The following is a 24,654-nucleotide window of genomic DNA, read 5'->3' as shown; positions in this document are numbered from 1 at the left end:
CAAATAGCCTCCTTCACAACCCCTTTTCAGTATCACTTACGGGCCATTACTGATTCTGCTGGGCATTAATGTACATGGTGCAGAAGCAGTGCGATTCCCCACTATACCAGATCCATTCCCATCCCCCAAATAGCGATGGAAATTGACTTTTGGGCGAGTACCAAAAGTGCAAATGCTGATGTTCAGAAGTATCAATTGATTTAACAAAATATAGAGGAGAGCTTCAATTCAGGGGAACATCAATGTCCCATTTAATATAATGAAGTTGCGTTTTCTTGACAGTTCCTGTTAGCCATCACTCGTCGCAGCCTGGCAGTAGTATTTATAAATATCCGACATTGATTTTTGGTTTTGGCGTATATTTGTGGTGCTTGCGGCACAAAATTGCAGAAACCATTGTTCTGATGCTTGTTAATCTGCTTAGAATCACATGCTGTGCATATAGTCCGACATCCAGTGGTCACCATGGAGTATTGCATCTTGTCTTTCGAGAATCGAAAGGGGCGGTCGACATGGGCGTGCCTGTAACACTATCCCTAACGTGACGTATAGTGTACCCAAGATCCCTCACGCGTCGATGTGCCTCAGATTGGTTTTTTCCTCCCAGCATATTGGTCGCCTTATGTAGAGCTTGTCCAGAGACATTGCTAATTGTTCCATCGACCTTTGGTCGAATATATTATATTATTAATCAAGATCACCCTGACCATCCTCCCTATCGACGGCTGTTCCGGATCTGAGCCGAAACCTCCACAGACCTTCGACAGACGGTGATCCAGTCGGCATTGCCGACCACATGGGCGGGCCTTGCAGCCGGCCTACACAGTAGGGAGAGTGGGGTCGGGGTGGACATTTCTGTAAAATCTGAGAATGCCTTTCCCTTTCCTCCCTCTTTCCTCTCTGGTCTTCATCACTTGCCTTATCCTCAGCTATGGAGAGGAATCCCTTTAGGTTTTTCCCCATTTGCAAGGGCAAATTTCCTTGGAGAGATAAGCATCTACGATATAACCGTTGTTTGCCTCTCGATCACGACGAAAAAGGTTGTGCGGCTTGCAAGCTCCTCTGTTTGAAGACATTGAAGGAGCGCCGTGTCAAGCCGTGGGCGGCCTACGGGATGCCGAAGGCTGAGTCGATTTCTACCGCTGCCACAACCGCCGATTGCAAAGAGGGCATCAGTGACGAGCAGGCTTCTGACTCTGAGGCTGTTGACCTTTCGGCAGAGTGCTCCCGCTCTGCGTCGTCTGTCCCCGTCCCTGCCAGGCACAACTCAGCCACTGCTATGGGGAAGGCACACCCTGGCAACAAAGACTAACACTCTCAACTCACTAAACACACAACCCCCGGCCAGTCTCTGATAAGCCGAAGCGGACCACAGTGCCAACGGGCACACCGGAAGTTTCGGCCGTGCCCACCGACCGTCAAGATCGGCAGCCCTGCCCGCAGCCTGCAGATTAGCCTAGCGCCCGGGCACTCTAAATTGAAGGGCGCTACACCCAATATTCCAAGAACCGTCGAGACGCATCGTAAGAAGGCGTCCGCCGACGTCAAGGCCCAGGTTCCGCCAAAGACTACACAACCACAGGCCCAGACTACGCGCCTCCCTATTGCGGAGGATGTTACCGAAAGCATTGAGAGAATTGTTTCGGCGAACGCTCAGAAGCGACAGTCAAAGGATTCGACGATGCCCACAGGGAAGCCCAAGGATTTGTCGAAATCCAAAGATAGGTTGAAGGAAATACCGGAACCTTCCGCCAAGCCTAACGAGAAGCACAGGGACATGCAACCTCTTGTCAGTCCCTCGGGAAGAGTTTTCAGAAGGCGAAGAAGGTATTTCTTTGGCGTTGAGACAAACATCTCAATGTTTGGCATCAGAGGATTGTATACAAGAGGCCTTTCCACCTCTAGACCCCTCTAGGTCTTCTGTTTGGACTAGGGAAACATTTGAGAGTTGTATGGTGAGGCTTGACAGGTTTGTAACCCTTTCAGAGCAATCCACCCCCAAAAGACCAAAGAAGACCTTTTGATCCCTGTGGCTAAATTTCCAAGACTCTTTGATCCCTCTCCGGAGCAGGATGTGTACATTTACAACCTCACTGAGGAGGAGGTTCCTGCAGACACTCAGGATAATGATCCTTTCATTGACCCTGAGGATATACATGACCCCACAGAGGGGTGGGAGGAAAACCCGGATATGGGTGACCCTCAGCCTTGGCAGTCTCCAAATCCTTCACCAGATCCTGATGTCCTGTGTTTAGATTCCCCCCAGACCACTCCAACTAGACAACCCTCTCCAGTGGATGATCAAATGACGTTTAACGCTATGGGCCTCATTACAACTCAGGCGGTAAGGGGTTTACGGCGCCGTAAACAGCACCGACCCTTACCGCCTGAGTACGAGGTCCCTTAGCGCCATGGAGGTTTTAACACCTGCTTTTAGCAGGTGTTAAAATCCATGGCGCTAAGGGGCCATGGAGTTAATTACGCCACCGTAATTTACGGTGGCGTAATTAACGCCTTCCCCACTCCCATTATGCCCTATGGGGCAAAATGGGAATGCGGAAGGGTAAATGGGAAAATGGGGATTTACCGCCCCGCCAAGGTTGGAATGAGGCGGTAAATCCGCCAACCACCATGGCGTAAACATAGTTTACGCCATGGTGGTAAAGTCACGGCCCAGGCGGTAACTTACCGCCTGGGTCGTAATGAGGCCCTGTGTTGCGCAAAGCGGCAGACCATTCAGAGGCTGACTTTTTAGAGGACATTCTTAAAGAAAAACAACCGGCCAGCCAAGGGATTCCTCTTCTAAACTGAATTAAAAAGCATCTGGCTCCCTCGTTATCAACACCTGCCCTCACAAGAGCAGTTAATCCAAGGATAGAAAAGCTTTTTTGGCCCTCCCCTCTGATCCCCTTTACATCAGAGGTCACTCCACCCCAGACTCACTGGTGGTGACCACTACAAGGAAAAGTTAAGGGGTTACCCTGTCAACCGGGGAGGCATCCCCTGACAAAGAGTGTAAAAGACTCTACGCCCTAGGAAAGAGGATCATGGATGCAGCAGCTTTTTCTACAGGCATTGCTAACAATACTACTTTGTTAGCCAGCAACGCAGATGCTCAATGGGCCATGTTACAGGAAGGCCTGCAGGAGGTTCCTGAACCACTACGGACTTGTCTTCTGTCCACAGTAACCGAGGGCAGACAAGTAAACCAAAGTATACTGAGACAGCGGGTCGATCATTGGCTCAGGGCACCCACCTAAAGAGACGTGTGGCTAAGAAACTCTGGGTTTCACTTATTAATAAACCATTGGAAGAATCCAACCTATTTGGAAGAGCAGTCGACAAAGCTCTCGACACTGCAAAGAAGGAGCACGACACCCTTAAGACGCTAGATCAAATCACACAAAAGCCCTCCACAAGGCGAGGAACTGGGTCCAGGCGCCTTTATCAAAACCAGTACACCTCGGGAAATAATTGGTTCTCTCCACAAGGAAACAGCAGATATACCACACCGTATCCCCAAAGGGGTCAGCGTTGTGGGAAAGGAAGCAGCCGGAACTCTACCCCCAGAAGCTCCCCGGCCTCAGGTTCAAAATAATCCGAAGATCTGGGTCCTCTCCCATGCCTCCCCGGTCGGGGGCCGGCCAATATCATTCCTTCAGGCATGGGAGGGAATAACTACCGACCAGTTGGTACTGTAGACCGTGGCCCACGGGTACTGTATAGAGTTCTGCCGGTCCCTATAGTTCAGACCTCCACGAGCAAGATGACTGATGCCAAACCATCTTATCCTTCTTCAGGAAGTCGAGACACTACAAGAAAAGGGAGCCATAGAGGTCGTACCTCTTTCACAGGTAAACAAAGGTATTTATTCACTATACTTCCTTATACCCAAAAAGCATCTCACCATGCACCCTGTATTAGATCTGCACCCAGCGAACAAATTTTAAAGCCACAAAGGTTCTGCATGGTCACTCTGCAGGAAGTAATTCCCCTGCTCTAACAGGGGGATTACATGGCAACACTGGACATGAAAGATGCATACTTTCATATTTCAATGTTGCAGGCGCACAGAAAATACCTCAGATTCATGATACAAGACAAACACTATCAATTCAAGGTACTACCCTTCGGCATAGCCTCCACACCAAGAGTATTTACAAAGGTACTAGCAGTGGCAGCAGCACACCTGCGCAGGCAATTCATCCCAGTTTATCCTTAGCTCGACGACTGGCTCATTACAGGGGACTCCTACGAAACCTGTCTGTCAAATACCCAAAGAACAATAGATCTTTTATTCAGTTCCAGCAACGCGAAGAAATCCAGCCTAGACCCCAGTCAGGTCAAGCAGTTCCTAGGGGCTCTAATTCCAACAAAGGACGGCCTTGTCTTCCCCTCCAACGAGAGGGTCCAAAACATGCTGTTTCAAATCCCTCAATATGTAGCCAGTCGAGAGGTGATGGTACACAAAGCGATGATACTGTTGGAAATGATGGCGTCATGTATTTGGTTTCTCACGCGCACTTGCGCATGCGTCCAATGCAGGAGTGGCTCAACAGCCAGTTGTGTCAGGCCAGCGGACAATGGGACGATCTAGTGGTTGTCTCGTCAGCCCTCATTCTCTCGCTACGGTGGTGGTCGAGGGAAAACCTCTTGAAAGCGAAATCCTTCACCCCCCCTGCAGTGGAGGCCACTCTAGCTACAGACGCATCTCTCAGAGGGTGGTCAGCTCACCTGCTTCAACAAACAGCGCACAGAGTTTGGTCGTCAGACATAGCATCCAACCACATAAACCTGTTGGAACTGTTAGCGGTATTCAAGGCGCTGAAAGCTTTTCAAACTCAACTGCAGGGAAGGACGGTCCTGATCCTCACAGACAGCACTACGGCCATGTACTAACTGAACAAACAAGGGGCACTCACTCTCCAGGGCTGTCCAAACTGTCCCAGAACATTTGGAAGTGGGCCCTCAAACACAACATGTTTCTGCTGTCTCAACATGTTCCAGGGGAACGCAATCTTCTGGCAGATGTACTCAGCAGAGATTTCCCACTACCAATAGAATACGAATGGCGATTATGTGAAGACATAGAGCCTCATTACGAGTTTGGCAGTAGCTGTGCCTGTTTTACAGGCACAGTTACCGTCAAACTCGCTACCGGCACCGCCACCCGCGATTGGGCACTAACCGGCCCATTACAAGTTTAATGGGCCGGTAATTGCCCATTTGCGGGTGGCGATATTGCCGGGCTCTCGATCCCCATTCTGCCCAGTAGGGCAGAATGGGGGTGGGGCGTATGGTTGCCCCGGCGCCGTTGATAACGGTGCCGGTGCAATTATGAGTTTTGCTCGCGGGTGCTGCACAGCCCGCCAGGTAAGACCTGGTGGACTGTCAGGAACCCGCGAGCAGAACTCGTAATTCGGCAACACGGTTTGAACGGTGCCTTACCGGCACTGTTCATACCGTGACCGCCAACATTATAATGAGGCCCATAGTCTCCAACGTTTTAGCGGAATGGGGTTTTCCAGAGATTGACTTGTTCTGGAGAACGCTCAATGCCAAGATTACGGCTCCAGGTATCCCCAGAACCGTTCCAAGGGGAATGGACTCTGGATAACGTGGTCAGGGAAATTTATTTACACCCCCCCCCCCCCCCGACTCCCCTACTCAACAAGATACTGGTGGCCCCCATTTGGGCCCGCCAACCATGGTTTGCTCATCTGATGGAGATGTCTCTATCTCCTCCGATGAAACTGCCTTGCCTGTACAACATGTTGTTGCAAGACAAAGGTGAGACACTTCACCCATGCCCGCAGTCATTGAACTTAGCGGCCTGGCTCCTGAAGTCATAGGGCCTCATTACGACCCTGCCGGTCCGGAAAGAACGATGGGGGTAAAACCGCCGCCACTGTTCTTTCCGGACCGGCTGATTAAGAGTCCTGCAGGCGGGTGGTGTCACACTTAACATTACCCGCCTGCAGGCGGACATGGAAACACCGGCTCTGTCATAGATGGAACCAGTGTTTCCATTGTCCCCATCCCCATGGAGTCCTATGGGGCTTCATGGGAATGGGGACTTACACAATTCCGCCTCTGGAATTTCCGGGTCACCGGGGTCATAATGCCCCTGTGATTCTGGGAATCACGGAGGCGGAATGGTAATACGAGTCCGGCGGTAACCTGCTGGTTTTTCCGGCACGGTTACCGCCGGACTCGTAATGAGGCTCATTGAGTTTGGGCACCTGCAACTCCCTCAGAGATGTATGGACATACTCAGGGAGGCAAGATAACCTAATACTCGATATTGCTATTCCAGTATAAGTGGAAGCGTTTTGTCATCTGGTGCCACTCTAAGAGCATCAACCCCATTGACTGCTCTCCTACACATATTGTGTTGTACCTGACTCATTTACTTGACTCAGGCCTGGTCTTTAACTCTCTAAAGGTTCACTTAGCTGCTCTTTCACCCTACACTACATCACAACAGAAGGTCTCATGGTGGATGATACCAGTTATTAAGGCTTTCATGGAAAGAGTAAAGAAAAGTCACCCTCACATTGAGATGGGACCTGAACGTGGTGTTGACTAGACTTAAATGGTCTCCTTTCGAGCCCATGCATAAAGCAAGTCTCAAGGATCTCACCTACTACTGTTCCTTCTCACATCCCATCTCCAACTCCGGGTATGGCTTGATTCTAAGCAGAATAACAAGCATCAGAAGACATGCATTACTCACCGTAAAAGCATTTCTGATGATTGTATCTGCTTGGATTCACATGCGCCCACCTTGCCTCCCCGCTCGAGTGGAAGGAACATAGACGTCTTACTACTTTCTCTCTTTTCTGAACTCACGATGGTCATCGGCTCCATCACGGCAGAAATAATACAATCGGAGGGACCTCGACGCGTGAGGGATCTTTGTTACACTACACGTCACGTTAGGGATTGCACACCCATGTCGACGTGCCCTTTCGACTGCCTTTTCAATAGCTATTACTTCCATTAGGAGAGTAAGTGAAATACAAGCGCTCTCAGTTCTAGACCCCTTTGTAACAGTTCACAGAGATAAGGTAGTTCTGCGCACTCACCCTAGGTTTGCGCCCACATTCATTTCAAAGTTCCATGTGAACCTATCCATAGAACTACCAACGTTCTTTGAAAACCACTCAAACATGGGAGAAAGAAGCCTGCACACACTTAATGTACGCAGAGCAGTCATGTTTTACATGGAAAGAACTTGACCGCTAAGAAAGACAAATCCGTTTTACATTTCAGTGGCATCAGTTAGAGAAGGAGACCCGGTCTCCAAATCCACTATCTCTAGGTGGATTGTCAAATGCATCACACTCTGTTACACTCTTGCTAAAAGAGAACTGCCCTACAAGCATAGAGCTCATTCTACTCGGGCACTGGGGCTTCCATAGTATTAATTGCAAAAGTTCCTCTAGAGTCTATTTGCATAGCGGCAACCTGGAGTTCTGTACACACCTTTACAAAACACCATTGCCTAGAAACTCATTCTAGGCCTGAGTCTCAGGTGGGACAAGCAGTACTAAGACATCTTTTCACTCCTGTTCCTTCTCACACCCCACCTCCAACTCTGGGTACGGCTCGCTAGTCTATGCACAGCACGTGATTCTAAACAGATTAACAAGCATCAGAAGACATGCACTATTAAACGTAAAAGCATTTCCGATGATTGTATCTGCTTAGATTCACATGCGCCCTCCCTGCCTCCCTGCTCGGATGGAAGGAACACAGACGTCTTAATACTTTCTCTCTTTTCTGTACTCACGATGCTCATAGGCTCCCTCACGGCAGAAAAAATACAATCGGAGGGACCTTGACGGATCTTTGTTACACTACACATCACGTTAGGGATTGCACGCCCATGTCGACGTGCCCTTTTGATTCTCGAAAGATGCAATACTCCGCGATTACCACTGGATGTCGGACGATAGGCACAGCCTGTGAATCTAAGCAGATACAATCATCAGAAATTCTTTTACATTAAGTAGTGCATGTCTTACAGAAGAGGGAGAGGGAATGGGGGTTCTGAACTGAGAAAACTGAGAATATCTCGTTGGCATAGCAACAGGCAATGCCATGGCATTAGCCCCCCAAATCACTAAAATTGTTTTTTCCAAACTCCTCTACCGTACTACCCAGTGAGAAGTTCTCTGACAATATTTGCTCCAATCAGAAGCTTTATAAGAAGCAAGTCAGGTCTGGGCTTTCTATTTCCCAGCCGCACAATGATTTCTTATTGGGCTATTTTGGGGCTACTTTTGACGGAAAAGAAATTTTGTTGTCCTCCTGACCCACCCCAGGTCCACTCTCTCTAAGCCCACCCACTCAACCAGCCCTACCCACACTACTCCCCCCACCCTGCTCTGGCTCGCTCTACCCTTACCCATCCACCCCACGTCCACTCTCTCTACCCCACCACTACCTGCACTCTCTCTACCAAACCCATCCACTGTGACTCCACTCCCTCTACCCCAAACCACCCCAACCCCTACCCACCCTACCTCAACTGTCTCTCTTTCCCCACCCCACTCTCTACCCCCACTCAGCCTTCCCTCACTCTCTTTACCCCCCACCCACCCTATCCCCCTCTCTACCCCTCTCATCCTTCCTCTCACCCCCTTGCTTTATTTCTTACCCTCAACCTTTCTAGCTCTATTCTCCTTCCTTCTCATTCTCTTGCACACCTGCGCCCCTTATACCATCTTCCTTTGGAACCTTGTACTCTCCCCCTTGGACTCTTGTGCCTATAAATGCAAAATGCAAAGAACATCAGTAAACACCCAAACTATTGGCTTTGCCAATGCTTGTTATATAATTTATTGTATTTCTCTTTCTGTCTGTTTCCAGGACCTACAAGATATATTTCCGATTCAACATCTTCCAGTGATGAGGAGGGAGAAAATATGGACAAATCTGACTTAGGTGAGCAAGAAAGTGCATTCTAAAACCATATTCCTTAATAATTTTACAATACGAACCAGTAGAAACTGCCAGTGAAAATCCCATCACTAATAACCTGGAGACAATGTCAATGTAGAACCCAACACAATTATAGAGTCTCCCATACCACAGCTCAACACAACCATAGATTACACCAGCCCAGTGCCAAGCAGTAACAAAGAGGCGGCACTGCCAGTCCAACACTAACAACAAAACCAGCTCAGAGCCAAACACAGCAAGGGACACTGCAGACCGGGAGCAAAACACTGACCACCAAGAGACACTGCCATTCCAAAGCCCAAAACAGTCAGAGACATTGCCAGCCCACCATTGAACGCAACCAGATTGTACCACTACTCACCAATAGCGCTACATTACCTGCCAGGGAATATGGCCAGCTCAGTACTCAATACATCTATAGACACTACCAGACCAGAGTACAGTACATCTAGAGGCACTGCCAGATGTGAGTACAGTACATCTAGAGGCACTGCCAGATGTGAGTACAGTACATCTAGAGGCACTGCCAGATGTGAGTACAGTACATCTAGAGGCACTGCCAGATGTGAACCCAACACAACCACAAAACAGATATTGGGCCTTATTACGAGTTTGAAGGTTTGGAGGACCCTCCAAAATCGGGTCCAGGTCCGTGGTCCCTGAATGGGGAAATACAGGGCCATTCTGACTTTGGAGGGCCCGGTATTTCCCCATTCAGGGAACCCGGACCATCCCCATTCCCATTTGAGCCCCCATAGGGCTCAATTGGAATGGGGAGCATGCTAACAACGAGCCCGTTAATGAAAAGCCTGTTGTTAGCATGCTGGTCCCCTCGCGGGACCCGCAAAGGACGCCTGGTCTGACCAGATGTCCAGAGAGGGTCCCGCGAGGGGACCTCGTAATGAGGCAGTATGGGGTTAACGGCGCAGGTACCTTTACCGGCGCTGTTAACCCCTTACCGCCTCACTTGTAATGAGGCCTATTGACTGCTAAGAGGCAAATGTTGACAACCAGGATAAACTGCTTATCCAGTGCTACACATTAAAAACCAAGAGGGGCAGCCAGCAAAGCCCATCACTCAAACCAAAGGATTAGCAACAAGGGGACACTGACAGCAAAGAGCTCAACAATAACAAACAAGGGATTCGGGACGGGGGAATTGTGACATTCGAGAGGTTGGTGGAGGAATTCAACCTCCCTGTCACTGACCGATACCGGCATATGCAATTAAGTCATGCTCTACAGCGGTATTTGCCTAACCTACGGGACATGGCAGACTGCACCCCCATAGAGAGGAACCTGGTACTAGATAGCATAGTGATGTATAATGTTCTCACCTTGTTTGCCACACCGGAGCTATTGAGTCTAAAATCTAAATGGGAAAGGTATGTGGGAGAAATACTGCCTGAAGACTGGATAACAATCCTAATGTACCCGAGGGAAACTGCCATTTCGGCCAGGTTACGCCTTATCCAGCTCAAAATACTGCACAGAGTCTACTATCCACGGGTTGCATTGTATAGATGGGGTAAAATCACAGACCTGAATTGCCTGCGCTGCCACCAGGAAGAGGGCACCTTTTTCCACATCATATGGGGCTGTCCACACATCACGCTATACTGGCAACGCTGCTGTGACACACTTAGTAAGGTACTGGGTCAGACTGTGCCCAGAGATCCGAAATTGATGTTGCTGGGTGTCGAGGAAGAGGGTGAGATGTCTCGCACCGACAAGCTACTATTTGCAACCACCACAGCACTGATCAAGCGCAACATTGCCAAGCTATGGGGCTCGGATGTAACCCCTGAGCATGCTCAATGGATAGAAGATGTAGAAGCATGCATTGCGATGGAGCGAAGAGTATATGCGGCCAGAGGATGCCCTGGGAAAGCGGGGAAAATATGGGAAAAGTGGGAGAATGCACAATAAAACTTGCATGACACAGGCCAGTGGCCAGTATGTAATGGCAAAGCAAGAGTGTATAAGTAATTGTTAACATATCCTTATGTTGTTGAAAGACAGACCTTATTTTCTTTTATGTTGTTACTGGTGATTGCACCCCCTCAGGGTCACTGTTCCTTTTGTGTATTATGTAATAAAATCAATAAAAATTGTTTGATCAAAAAAACAATAACAAACAAGGGACACTTCCAGTCGACAACCTCACACCTGAACTCCAACTCTTGCAAGCGGGAAACTGACAGTTCAGAGTCCAACACAACCAACGACACAGGCAGCCTGAGGGCTTCCCAGGCTATGATATCGGCTGAGAGCCCACGGGGCATTGAGTGGAGACACTGCCAGCCTATAGCTGATGATGACACGTCCAACTTAGTGTGCAACACAAATAAACAGGTGGCACAACCCGCCCCCGTCTGAAGAGTAGTAGTTAGTGACCAGGGCATGTTAGGGTGAGATTGAGTGAAAGTGCTCTCTCAAGGTAGGGCACAATAGGATGGCAGAGACTCTGGGCCTCATTACGAGTCCAGCAGGAACCCTGCTGGTGCTTCCGGCGGGTTGCCGCCAGACTCAAACTGTTACTGACACCTGACTTCCCGGTTACCACTGGGAGATTACAAGTCTGGCTGCCTGGGAAGTCAGGCGCCGGTAAAATGTAAGTCCCCCTGATGTAAAGGCTTGGTGCATAGAAGGTCTGATAGGCATAGAGACAAGGGCAGGACCCGGTGGTGAAGTGGGTAGGCCAGGTCCAAGGACAGAACAGGATAACATGTCTAATCCTACAGATTAGGAGCCTCCCAACCCATCTTCACCACCTGAAGAATCCAGAGACAGTTGTCGGACTGCACAAAGGACTTGGTTGGGAGCACTGATAGAAAAGCTGTCAGAGTTGGCCAGGTTGAAACGCTGACAAATGCCACAACCTGAGAGGGAGATCTAAAATACAAGTGATTTTCTGTTATTTTGAAGATGGGAGACTTTTGTTTTTATTAATAAACATCCGTCAAGAGCTTTAGTTGGTGTCCGCTACTTGTGTGGGTTTCACCTGGCATTTACCTGACATCTGCAAAGCATTAAAATTAGACTATATCAGTTCTTTTTGTGTTTGGAACCTATAATAACCAATGCAAAGCTCCCTAGGCGATTGCTCATAGCATATATCCTCCGCCCTGCAATATAGCACACTAAAGCCCGATATCCTCCGCCCTGCAATATAGCACACTAAAGCCTGATGTCCTCCACCCTGCAATATAGCACAATAAAGCCCGATATCCTCCACCCTGCAATATAGCACACTAAAGCCCGATATCCTCCGCCCTGCAATATAGCACACTAAAGCCCGATCTCCTCCGCCCTGCAATATAGAACACTAAAGCCAGATGTCCTCCGCCCTACAATATAGCACACTAAAGCCCGATGTCCTCCGCCCTGCAGTATAGCACACTAAAGCCCGATATACTCCGCCCTGCAATATAGCACACTAAAGCCCTGAGCACCTGTGCTGCCAGTGAGCCTTCTGTACACGTGTACACCAAAAGAGATGCATGAAGATTGCACAGAATTCTCTCCCCTTTCTGTCAGAACTGTAGAATATTAAATTGTCAATGAAGGACTATTATAGAAGGTATGTTCTGATGTACATATATGCAACGCTGCTTTCATTTTAAGGGAAGTGTCTGGCAACACATTAAATTGCAGAGTACATATGCCTCCCATGTTGGAAGAAGATAGTCCTGGACAAAGAGTACCTGCTTCCAACAGCTCACAGAAGCAGTTAGTCTGAGAGAGCGAGTACCTGCTTCTGGTATCTGGTATCGGCCTTAATGCCAGCAAGACAGAGATCCTCCTCATGGGCACACCTTCATCCTCCTTTCCTGTCACTCTCTGGCCGGCCTCCCTTGGCCCTCCCCCTACCTGCGAGGCTAAGAATCTCTGGGTCATTTACGACTCCACGTTATCCTTTTCTGCCCACATCTCTGATGTCTCTAAAAGTTCCAACTTCCAACTGCACCTCCTTAAAGGTATTCTTCCTTTCCTCTCCTTCCCCTCTAGGCTGGACTATTGCAACAGCCTCTTTCTAAATCTGCCTGCCTCTACTCTCCGTCCTCTGCAACTCATCCAGAACAGGACTGCAAGACTTGTCCTTGGTCTCAAGCCCTGGGATCATATCTCTCCAGCCTTGAAATCTCTGCACTGGCTCCCAGTGGCTGCAAGGATTAAATGTAAGACCCTTTGCATTGTCCACAAGGCTTTCTGGGGCCTGGGTCCAAAATCCCTTCAACTCTCCCTCTGTAAATACCTTCCCTTTCCAGCTCTTCGCTCCTCCACCTACAACTCCCTCAGGGTCAGTCGTTTCTCAAAGAAACACGCTGGGGTAGATCTCTGTCTTCGACTGGGGCCTCCATCTGGAACAGCCTCCCTGCCACTCTGAACCTTGAGGAAAACCCTCTCTGGTTCCGGAAGCACCTCAAGACCTTCCTCTTTGATTCTGCTTTCTCTCCTCCTCTCCCCTGCTGATCTGTTCTGCTTGTATATCGTGCAACTGGTTACTCTCTGATTTCGGGCCCAGGTACTTGCCCAACATGCCACGCACCCACACTGCCACCTGGCAACCCTTGCACTTGGGTCTGTATCTGTAACCCTACAGTCCCCCCCTCCTTTTTCTCTGCACTTATCAGACACCCCCTGTCTGTGCCTTAAACCTTGCACTTGCCACTTGCTGGCTGCACTACCACTTGTTGTTTTTATTCCTTTGCTCAGCACTTTCTACTTCTCCCCCCTGCACATCCCCATTCCCTCTTCCCTGCACTTTGCGTTTTCAATGTCACTGGGCCTAGTAAGATCGTTATTTTTGTTCTCCCTCCTTTGCCTTGTCACACTCTGAAAAACCTGTGTATGGGCACGATACAAATACAATATCACTCAATATCAATCAATCAGAAGCAGTTAGTCTTGGAGAGTGAGTAGCCGTTTAAAGACCCTCTTGGCTGGACGCACATTCATCTGAGAAAGTCAGTACCTGCTTCCAGCACCTCTCGAACACCGTTAGTCTGGGAGAGTCTGTGTCTGCGAGTTCCTGTTTCCTGCCCCTCTCTGCTTGAAGCATCTTAGTTTGGGAGAATGAGTACCTGCTTCCAGCACCTCTCGGACGCCATTAGTCTGGGAGAGTCTGTGTCTGCGAGTTCCTGTTTCCTGCCCCTCTCTGTTTGAAGCACCTTAGTTTGGGAGAATGAGTACCTGCTTCCAGCACCTCTCGGACGCCGTTAGTCTGGGAGAGTCTGTGTCTGCGAGTTCCTGTTTCCTGCCGCTCTCTGCTTGAAGCACCTTAGTTTGGGAGAATGAGTACCTGCTTCCACCACCTCTCGGACGCCGTTAGTCTGGGAGAGTCTGTGTCTGCGAGTTCCTGTTTCCTGCCCCTCTCTGCTTGAAGCACCTTAGTTTGGGAGAATGAGTACCTGCTTCCAGCACCTCTCGGACGCCGTTAGTCTGGGAGAGTCTGTGTCTGCGAGTTCCTGTTTCCTGCCCCTCTCTGCTTGAAGCACCTTAGTTTGGGAGAATGAGTACCTGCTTCCAGCACCTCTCGGACGCCGTTAGTCTGGGAGAGTCTGTGTCTGCGAGTTCCTGTTTCCTGCCGCTCTCTGCTTGAAGCACCTTAGTTTGGGAGAATGAGTACCTGCTTCCAGCAACTCTCGGACGCCGTTAGTCTGGGAGAGTCTGTGTCTGCGAGTTCCTGTTTCCTGCTCTTAGTTTGGGAGAATGAGTACCTGTTTCCAGCACCTCTCGGACGCCGTTAGTCTGGGAGAGTCTGCGTCTGCGAGTTCCTGTTTCCTGCCCCTCTCTGCTTGAAGCACCTTAGTTTGGGAGAATGAGTACCTGCTTCCAGCACCTCTCGGACGCCGTTAGTCTGGGAGAGTCTGCGTCTGCGAGTTCCTGTTTCCTGCCCCTCTCTGCTTGAAGCACCTTAGTTTGGGAGAATGAGTACCTGCTTCCAGCACCTCTCGGACGCCGTTAGTCTGGGAGAGTCTGTGTCTGCGAGTTCCTGTTTCCTGCCGCTCTCTGCTTGAAGCACCTTAGTTTGGGAGAATGAGTACCTGCTTCCAGCACCTCTCGGACGCCGTTAGTCTGGGAGAGTCTGTGTCTGCGAGTTCCTGTTTCCTGCCCTTAGTTTGGGAGAATGAGTACCTGCTTCCAGCACCTCTCGGACGCCGTTAGTCTGGGAGAGTCTGTGTCTGCGAGTTCCTGTTTCCTGCCCTTAGTTTGGGAGAATGAGTACCTGCTTCCAGCACCTCTCGGACGCCGTTAGTCTGGGAGAGTCTGCGTCTGCGAGTTCCTGTTTCCTGCCCCTCTCTGCTCTCTTGGAAGAATGAGTACCTGCTTCCAGCACCTCTCGGACGCCGTTAGTCTGGGAGAGTCTGTGTCTGCGAGTTCCTGTTTCCTGCCGCTCTCTGCTTGAAGCACCTTAGTTTGGGAGAATGAGTACCTGCTTCCAGCACCTCTCGGACGCCGTTAGTCTGGGAGAGTCTGCGTCTGCGAGTTACTGTTTCCTGCCCCTCTCTGCTCTCTTGGGAGAATGAGTACCTGCTTCCAGCACCTCTCGGACGCCGTTAGTCTGGGAGAGTCTGTGTCTGCGAGTTCCTGTTTCCTGCCCCTCTCTGCTTGAAGCACCTTAGTTTGGGAGAATGAGTACCTGCTTCCAGCACCTCTCGGACGCCGTTAGTCTGGGAGAGTCTGCGTCTGCGAGTTCCTGTTTCCTGCCGCTCTCTGCTTGAAGCACCTTAGTTTGGGAGAATGAGTACCTGCTTCCAGCACCTCTCGGACGCCGTTAGTCTGGGAGAGTCTGTGTCTGCGAGTTCCTGTTTCCTGCCCCTCTCTGCTTGAAGCACCTTAGTTTGGGAGAATGAGTACCTGCTTCCAGCACCTCTCGGACGCCGTTAGTCTGGGAGAGTCTGTGTCTGCGAGTTCCTGTTTCCTGCCCCTCTCTGCTTGAAGCACCTTAGTTTGGGAGAATGAGTACCTGCTTCCAGCACCTCTCGGACGCCGTTAGTCTGGGAGAGTCTGTGTCTGCGAGTTCCTGTTTCCTGCCCCTCTCTGCTTGAAGCACCTTAGTTTGGGAGAATGAGTACCTGCTTCCAGCACCTCTCGGACGCCGTTAGTCTGGGAGAGTCTGTGTCTGCGAGTTCCTGTTTCCTGCCCCTCTCTGCTTGAAGCACCTTAGTTTGGGAGAATGAGTACCTGCTTCCAGCACCTCTCGGACGCCGTTAGTCTGGGAGAGTCTGTGTCTGCGAGTTCCTGTTTCCTGCCCCTCTCTGCTTGAAGCACCTTAGTTTGGGAGAATGAGTACCTGCTTCCAGCACCTCTCGGACGCCGTTAGTCTGGGAGAGTCTGTGTCTGCGAGTTCCTGTTTCCTGCCCCTCTCTGCTTGAAGCACCTTAGTTTGGGAGAATGAGTACCTGCTTCCAGCACCTCTCGGACGCCGTTAGTCTGGGAGAGTCTGTGTCTGCGAGTTCCTGTTTCCTGCCCCTCTCTGCTTGAAGCACCTTAGTTTGGGAGAATGAGTACCTGCTTCCAGCACCTCTCGGACGCCGTTAGTCTGGGAGAGTCTGTGTCTGCGAGTTCCTGTTTCCTGCCCCTCTCTGCTTGAAGCACCTTAGTTTGGGAGAATGAGTACCTGCTTCCAGCACCTCTCGGACGCCGTTAGTCTGGGAGAGTCTGTGTCTGCGAGTTCCTGTTTCCTGCCCCTCTCTGCTTGAAGCACCTTAGTTTGGGAGAATGAGTACCTGCTTCCAGCACCTCTCGGACGCCGTTAGTCTGGGAGAGTCTGCGTCTGCGAGTTCCTGTTTCCTGCCCCTCTCTGCTTGAAGCACCTTAGTTTGGGAGAATGAGTACCTGCTTCCAGCACCTCTCGGACGCCGTTAGTCTGGGAGAGTCTGTGTCTGCGAGTTCCTGTTTCCTGCCCCTCTCTGCTTGAAGCACCTTAGTTTGGGAGAATGAGTACCTGCTTCCAGCACCTCTCGGACGCCGTTAGTCTGGGAGAGTCTGTGTCTGCGAGTTCCTGTTTCCTGCCCCTCTCTGCTTGAAGCACCTTAGTTTGGGAGAATGAGTACCTGCTTCCAGCACCTCTCGGACGCCGTTAGTCTGGGAGAGTCTGCGTCTGCGAGTTCCTTTTTCCTGCCCCTCTCTGCTTGAAGCACCTTAGTTTGGGAGAATGAGTACCTGCTTCCAGCACCTCTCAGTTCTCTCTCTGTGCTTCAGGTGATGCTTCCCTAAAGTCCTTAGCGCTTCGCCATCGGTGTGGCAGTAACGCTACATTGTAGATGCAGCCGCGCCCTGACTTGCATTAGCAGCATCTTTGCTGCTTGTGGTGCATGGGAAGTGGGCAGGGGCAAGATGTTTGCTTTTTCTGCAGTTCTTAAAATGTATCTTATATAGTACACATGCCGCATGTGTACCACTCATAATTAGCAGCATTTAGAACATGGCAAGCATTTTCTCCTGAGATGACTGTCTGCTAAAACTTGCCAGATGCCCGTACTTCTCTTGATGTCATTTTGATTGTTTTTGGGAAGGGATGTAATTGAGACATAGAAATACAGCAATGATTATTGCCACCCGCCTGGTCATGAATGGCGGATGGCATGAGCATGAGGCTCGGTGGATTCTGGCAGACCACGCAGAGATGGCAGCATTTCCACCTGCAAGATAAGTTGGTGCGAGCAGAGCTGCACGCAGTTTCCAGCACACAGATCATGTGCTCCAGCTCTGTGTACTCTTCTGCAGAGACATGAATGTGAGCCCCTCTATGATTTTACCATCACCTCCAAACCCATAATGACATCACACAAGTGAACAATGCTGCTGAACTTATTGCCATCTACGCAAACCCTGTGGCAACAGAAGACCACCCTCTGGACTGTCTGAAACAGCCCCATGCGACACAAAAGTGAAACACCTGCAAATTGCAATTAAACTGTGTTTGTAACAGGTATTTCAAAACCATTAAAAAAAACAAGATACGTCCAAAGGCTGGTAAAAAGACTGAGTGGGCACTAATAGCACAGGAAGTTGTAAAGAAAGCATCTAATCACATGTGCAGGCCACAGAACGGTGCACAGCTAGTCAGAAGTCACTGCTAGCATGAGACCGCTTGAGCCATCTAAAGGTGACTTCACAGCCATCAGGACTTGAGAAGATTCAGGGGCATAAAGACATGCAGGACATGCATGCCGCTTCCGGGCATTTCAGTGGGTAAAGCCCCACCATGCAGAGACTCGATATGTTCAAAATACTGATCACTCCCCGCGTCATATAGGAAGACCTTCAACCACAAATTCCAATAAGAACTTCCATACTGCCTCTGGCGAAACGACTGTACCTATATGGCTGTAGCAAATGGCATTTCTCAGCACTTTCTGAAACATGTAATGCTTGCCTCTCTCAGATGACTCTACACCCACATCTCATGCCCGAGATCTCACCGTACGGGTCCTAGTAATCAGACAAAGAGTTAGGAGCAAACCAGTATGGCCTGTCTCGGACATGGCCTATTCCTGATGGTTCCAGGCGTTTCTGCTCTCCATGTTATCAGCTCAGGATTCCGTTATTGGGGTTCCTGTCCCTAAACCTTTTCCTGGCATTCTTGTTCGTTTAGACTTTGTTGCTTGTCACAGGGCCTTATATCGAAGTCCTCCTACAGCTGCAACTCGTTCTTGGTGTACTACCCTTAGTAGCTCATATGAATACAGGGCAGAGGGGTGCACCCAGCACCCCATTTTGTTCTTGTGTGTGTTCTCTTATCCAGAATGTGTGTTGGGGAGTAGTTTGGTAACATCTACGTGTCCGAGAAAGCAGCCACTCTATGTTGTAGTGCTGCTATGGGTTATGTGTTGCGCTCATCCTGTTGAGGCGCCTCCTTCCCTCTACGTTAACATTATGCAGCCGCGCCAGCTCAGAAGATCGTGTCTGTCACGCCGTCTTTGCGGTCTTTGTGAATTCCAATGGAGGTGGATAAATGGTGTGATTGGAGGGACAGCGGTTTGTGACTGGAACTGGTTGGACTACTGAGCGGTGCTCATCTCTCATATGCCGGGTACATGCGGATGAAGCGGAATAAACTACCTCTGAGTGTTTGTTCCATCCTTAAAACATTGGCAATAAGCAAAGCCTTTACCCACGCTGAAGTACAGGGGGCCCTGCTAGCAGCGAACACATTATTGGGAGGCTTAGTGTGGAGTCAGGGAACGTGACATGCATCACTCCTTACCCCTTATCGCCTAGCGGGGAAATGTCCATAGGATTCGTGTCCAGTGACATTTCAGCATCTGAGATGGTGGCTTATTGTTAGGACAGTTTTTCTGAAGTCCAACTAAGGGCTTAGTAAAACCATTCGACTGAGGCAGTACAGACTCGTTATAAGGCTGTACCACCTGAGTGCCGGGTAGCGTTGGCAGAGCAGCCGTGCTTATCTCAGGAGGGCTTAGTAAAACCATTCGACTGAGGCAGTACAGACTCATTATAAGGCTGTACCACCTGAGTGCCGGGTATCGTTGGCAGAGCAGCCATGCTTATCTCAGGAGGGCTTAGTAAAACCATTCGACTGAGGCAGTGCAGACTCATTATAAGGCTGTACCACCTGAGTGCCGGGTATCGTTGGCAGAGCAGCCGTGCTTATCTCAGGAGGGCTTAGTAAAACCATTCGACTGAGGCAGTACAGACTCGTTATAAGGCTGTACCACCTGAGTGCCGGGTATCGTTGGCAGAGCAGCCGTGCTTATCTCAGGAGGGCTTAGTAAAACCATTCGACTGAGGCAGTACAGACTCATTATAAGGCTGTACCACCTGAGTGGCGGGTATCGTTGGCAGAGCAGCCATGCTTATCTCAGGAGGGCTTAGTAAAACCATTCGACTGAGGCAGTGCAGACTCATTATAAGGCTGTACGACCTGAGTGCCGGGTATCGTTGGCAGAGCAGCCGTGCTTATCTCAGGAGGGCTTAGTAAAACCATTCGACTGAGGCAGTGCAGACTCATTATAAGGCTGTACCACCTGAGTGCCGGGTATCGTTGGCAGAGCAGCCGTGCTTATCTCAGGAGGGCTTAGTAAAACCATTCGACTGAGGCAGTACAGACTCATTATAAGGCTGTACCACCTGAGGGCCGGGTATTGTTGGCAGAGCAGCCATGCTTATCTCAGGAGGGCTTAGTAAAACCATTCGACTGAGGCAGTACAGACTCATTATAAGGCTGTACCACCTGAGTGGCGGGTATCGTTGGCAGAGCAGCCATGCTTATCTCAGGAGGGCTTAGTAAAACCATTCGACTGAGGCAGTGCAGACTCATTATAAGGCTGTACCACCTGAGTGCCGGGTATCGTTGGCAGAGCAGCCATGCTTATCTCAGGAGGGCTTAGTAAAACCATTCGACTGAGGCAGTGCAGACTCATTATAAGGCTGTACCACCTGAGTGCCGGGTATCGTTGGCAGAGCAGCCGTGCTTATCTCAGGAGGGCTTAGTAAAACCATTCGACTGAGGCAGTACAGACTCATTATAAGGCTGTACCACCTGAGGGCCGGGTATTGTTGGCAGAGCAGCCATGCTTATCTCAGGAGGGCTTAGTAAAACCATTCGACTGAGGCAGTACAGACTCATTATAAGGCTGTACCACCTGAGTGGCGGGTATCGTTGGCAGAGCAGCCATGCTTATCTCAGGAGGGCTTAGTAAAACCATTCGACTGAGGCAGTGCAGACTCATTATAAGGCTGTACCACCTGAGTGCCGGGTATCGTTGGCAGAGCAGCCGTGCTTATCTCAGGAGGGCTTAGTAAAACCATTCGACTGAGGCAGTACAGACTCATTATAAGGCTGTACCACCTGAGTGCCGGGTAGCGTTGGCAGAGCAGCCATGCTTATCTCAGGAGGGCTTAGTAAAACCATTCGACTGAGGCAGTGCAGACTCATTATAAGGCTGTACCACCTGAGTGCCGGGTAGCGTTGGCAGAGCAGCCGTGCTTATCTCAGGAGGGCTTAGTAAAACCATTCGACTGAGGCAGTACAGACTCATTATAAGGCTGTACCACCTGAGTGCCGGGTATCGTTGGCAGAGCAGCCGTGCTTATCTCAGGAGGGCTTAGTAAAACCATTCGTCTGAGGCAGTACAGACTCATTATAAGGCTGTACCACCTGAGTGCCGGGTATCGTTGGCAGAGCAGCCGTGCTTATCTCAGGAGGGCTTAGTAAAACCATTCGACTGAGGCAGTACAGACTCGTTATAAGGCTGTACCACCTGAGTGCCGGGTATCGTTGGCAGAGCAGCCATGCTTATCTCAGGAGGGCTTAGTAAAACCATTCGACTGAGGCAGTACAGACTCATTATAAGGCTGTACCACCTGAGTGCCGGGTATCGTTGGCAGAGCAGCCATGCTTATCTCAGGAGGGCTTAGTAAAACCATTCGACTGAGGCAGTACAGACTCATTATAAGGCTGTACCACCTGAGTGCCGGGTATCGTTGGCAGAGCAGCCATGCTTATCTCAGGAGGGCTTAGTAAAACCATTCGACTGAGGCAGTACAGACTCATTATAAGGCTGTACCACCTGAGTGGCGGGTATCGTTGGCAGAGCAGCCATGCTTATCTCAGGAGGGCTTAGTAAAACCATTCGACTGAGGCAGTGCAGACTCATTATAAGGCTGTACGACCTGAGTGCCGGGTATCGTTGGCAGAGCAGCCGTGCTTATCTCAGGAGGGCTTAGTAAAACCATTCGACTGAGGCAGTGCAGACTCATTATAAGGCTGTACCACCTGAGTGCCGGGTAGCGTTGGCAGAGCAGCCATGCTTATCTCAGGAGGGTTTAGTAAAACCATTCGACTGAGGCAGTACAGACTCGTTATAAGGCTGTACCACCTGAGTGCCGGGTATCGTTGGCAGAGCAGCCATGCTTATCTCAGGAGGGCTTAGTAAAACCATTCGACTGAGGCAGTACAGACTCATTATAAGGCTGTACCACCTGAGTGCCGGGTATCGTTGGCAGAGCAGCCATGCTTATCTCAGGAGGGTTTAGTAAAACCATTCGACTGAGGCAGTACAGACTCGTTATAAGGCTGTACCACCTGAGTGCCGGGTATCGTTGGCAGAGCAGCCATGCTTATCTCAGGAGGGCTTAGTAAAACCATTCGACTGAGGCAGTACAGACTCATTATAAGGCTGTACCACCTGAGTGCCGGGTATCGTTGGCAGAGCAGCCATGCTTATCTCAGGAGGGTTTAGTAAAACCATTCGACTGAGGCAGTACAGACTCGTTATAAGGCTGTACCACCTGAGTGCCGGGTATCGTTGGCAGAGCAGCCATGCTTATCTCAGGAGGGCTTAGTAAAACCATTCGACTGAGGCAGTACAGACTCATTATAAGGCTGTACCACCTGAGTGCCGGGTAGCGTTGGCAGAGCAGCCATGCTTATCTCAGGAGGGCTTAGTAAAACCATTTGTCTGAGGCAGTACAGACTCATTATAAGGCTGTACCACCTGAGTGCCGGGTATCGTTGGCAGAGCAGCCATGCGTATCTCAGGAGGGCTTAGTAAAACCATTCGACTGAGGCAGTACAGACTCACTTTAAGGCTGTACCACCTGAGTTCAGGGTAGCTTCGCCAGAGAAACCAGGCTTATCTTAGGAGGGAGCGAGGACTGTAGAATCAGTACAAAGAAGTTGCATTATACATATGGTCTAAAGAAAACACTGATACACTATGTATTGTAGAAATAAACTGTTTATTTAAATACAAGTAGGCCCAGATAAATCTAGGGGGAAATAAGTACTAACATATTATATAACCACATTTATAAAAATACAACACTATGCTTGAAGGTGCATAGACCAAAGCATATAACCTAATTTGGAACACCTAACAGGAGTGCTAGGGAAGTCAAAACCAATAGTTACTTTTAGATTACTTTCAGTAATACCAGGTTAGTAGACCCTATCAGTTGTACCGTGGCGCTCAGCAAGAAATCGCACAGGCATATCAACTGGAAAATGTACGTTTCTGATCTAGTGAAACACAGATACTAGGAACAGTATAAACCTATAACTCTGATTCAGGATAACAGTTATTCTAGGGGAGTTGGACCTTGGGCTGTAATATTCAATTACAGTTGCTTTTCAATTCACAGACTAAGGGAAGCAATAACTCTAACTTATTTTAGGAAAACACAGTTATACTCAAGGTAAGTAAAACCTACACACTTTCTACAGGAGCTAAAGGCGGGTGTAAACAAAGACTCTTTTTGTGCCTGTCTAAAACAGACCAGGGAAAGCAAAACCCAGTGTTACACGTTATGAATGACTCAAGGTTATTCTAGGTAGGTAAAACCTAATGCAGACTTATTCTGGACAGGCTAACAGCAGGTCAGGGGAAGCAAGACCCAGTTGGGGGACACTCATACATTTATCCTAACAGGAATAGTGAAGTGAAACCAGCAGCATTACTTTTGGGCGAAGAGGCACAACCAATTCACAGGTGAGTAATATACCCTTATATCTACTTTTCAGAATGGCAGAACATTTTTAAGGCAAGTAAAACAACCTTAAATATACTTTTAAGAATGGCAGAACATTTTTAAGGTAACTGTTCACTCGCAGAGTTACAGTTACCAACCAACTCTTTTACAAGTAAGTAACTTTTAAACACTTATGGCCTCATTACGAGTATGGATGGCATGGCTGCCTCCATACCAGGTTCCAGCTCTGGGTTCTGTGAATGAGGAATTACTGGGTCATTCCAACCTTGGAGTACCCGGTAATTCCTCATTCACAAAGCCAATCCCCATTCCCATATGAGCCCCCATAGGGCTAAATGGGAATGGGGATGGAGCTAATAACGGGTCCGACCAGACGTTCTGTGCGGGTCCCGCTAGGGGACCTCGTAATAAGGCATCCCGTAATGAACGGTGCCGGTCGCGTACCGGCATCCTTCATTACGGGAGCGCCAGGGTCATAATGAGGCCCTTATTCTCTTTTCTAAGCAAAAGGCCCAATCATTTAAAAGTCTTTCCCTTATTCTTGGAGCATGAGTGTTCTCAGTGGCAGAAGTGGGGTCACTAGGGTCTAGTGTCCAACAGGCAATTTCAGGATAGGTTCTTAAGTAGCAAAAGTCATAGTTCCTCAGGAAGACTGTTCAAACAGGTGAGTATTCAATTCCCCATTGAAGGAACCCGGTATTGGAGCCCGGTTTGGAGGTAGCCATGGTGCTAATAGCACCATGGCTACCTCCAACCTCGTAATGAGGCCCCTAGGCTGGAATGAATGGGAAAATCCTGCATAAAAGGCACAGCTTTTTGGCTTGGAAGGCAGAGTCGACCACTGGACGAAGGAATCCGAAGAAGAACTTGGAAGAGACGCCTGCTGCAACTCCTGGACCCTTGGTTTGCCCGGTGAAGCCCTGCTGCTGTGCTGAAGCTCCGAATTCGCCTCTGCTAGACATGCCCTGTAAAGACTACTTCTCCCTTTGAGTTGGTGGGACCAATCAACTCCAAGGTAAGCCCTTCTGGACATCCTCTAGATGCTGGTTGCATTTCCACTGCAGTTGCTGCTGGAACCAAAGTGCCAGGGAGAGGAACACCAGATTGTGTGCTTTGCTTTTAAGTCGGACCCGAGCGTTAGGAAGATCCTCCGGACTTCCCTGATGCAGGTCTGACCAAGCCTGAGCCACCTCAACAGAGTGCTGGACCCCAGAGGCA

At 49.6% G+C, this 24,654-nt stretch overlaps 1 protein-coding gene across 1 annotated transcript in view; it reads left to right on the top strand.

The window, feature by feature from the left end:
- LOC138565942 (zinc finger protein 345-like) overlaps nt 1–24,654 on the top strand; it is a 122,393-nt gene that overhangs the window by 86,046 nt on the left and 11,693 nt on the right. Inside the window, exon 6 of the mRNA XM_069643048.1 lies at nt 8,878–8,952. Coding sequence (XP_069499149.1) covers nt 8,878–8,952 — 75 coding nt within the window. The remainder of the gene's footprint in view (nt 1–8,877; nt 8,953–24,654) is intronic.

This window comes from Ambystoma mexicanum, chromosome 1p (genome assembly GCF_040938575.1).
Source record: "Ambystoma mexicanum isolate Mex_15411 chromosome 1p, UKY_AmexF1_1, whole genome shotgun sequence".
Classification (NCBI taxonomy): Eukaryota; Metazoa; Chordata; class Amphibia; order Caudata; family Ambystomatidae; genus Ambystoma; species Ambystoma mexicanum.
The sequence above is the reverse complement of the archived record's forward strand: the minus strand, read 5'-3'. Positions and strand labels throughout refer to the sequence as shown.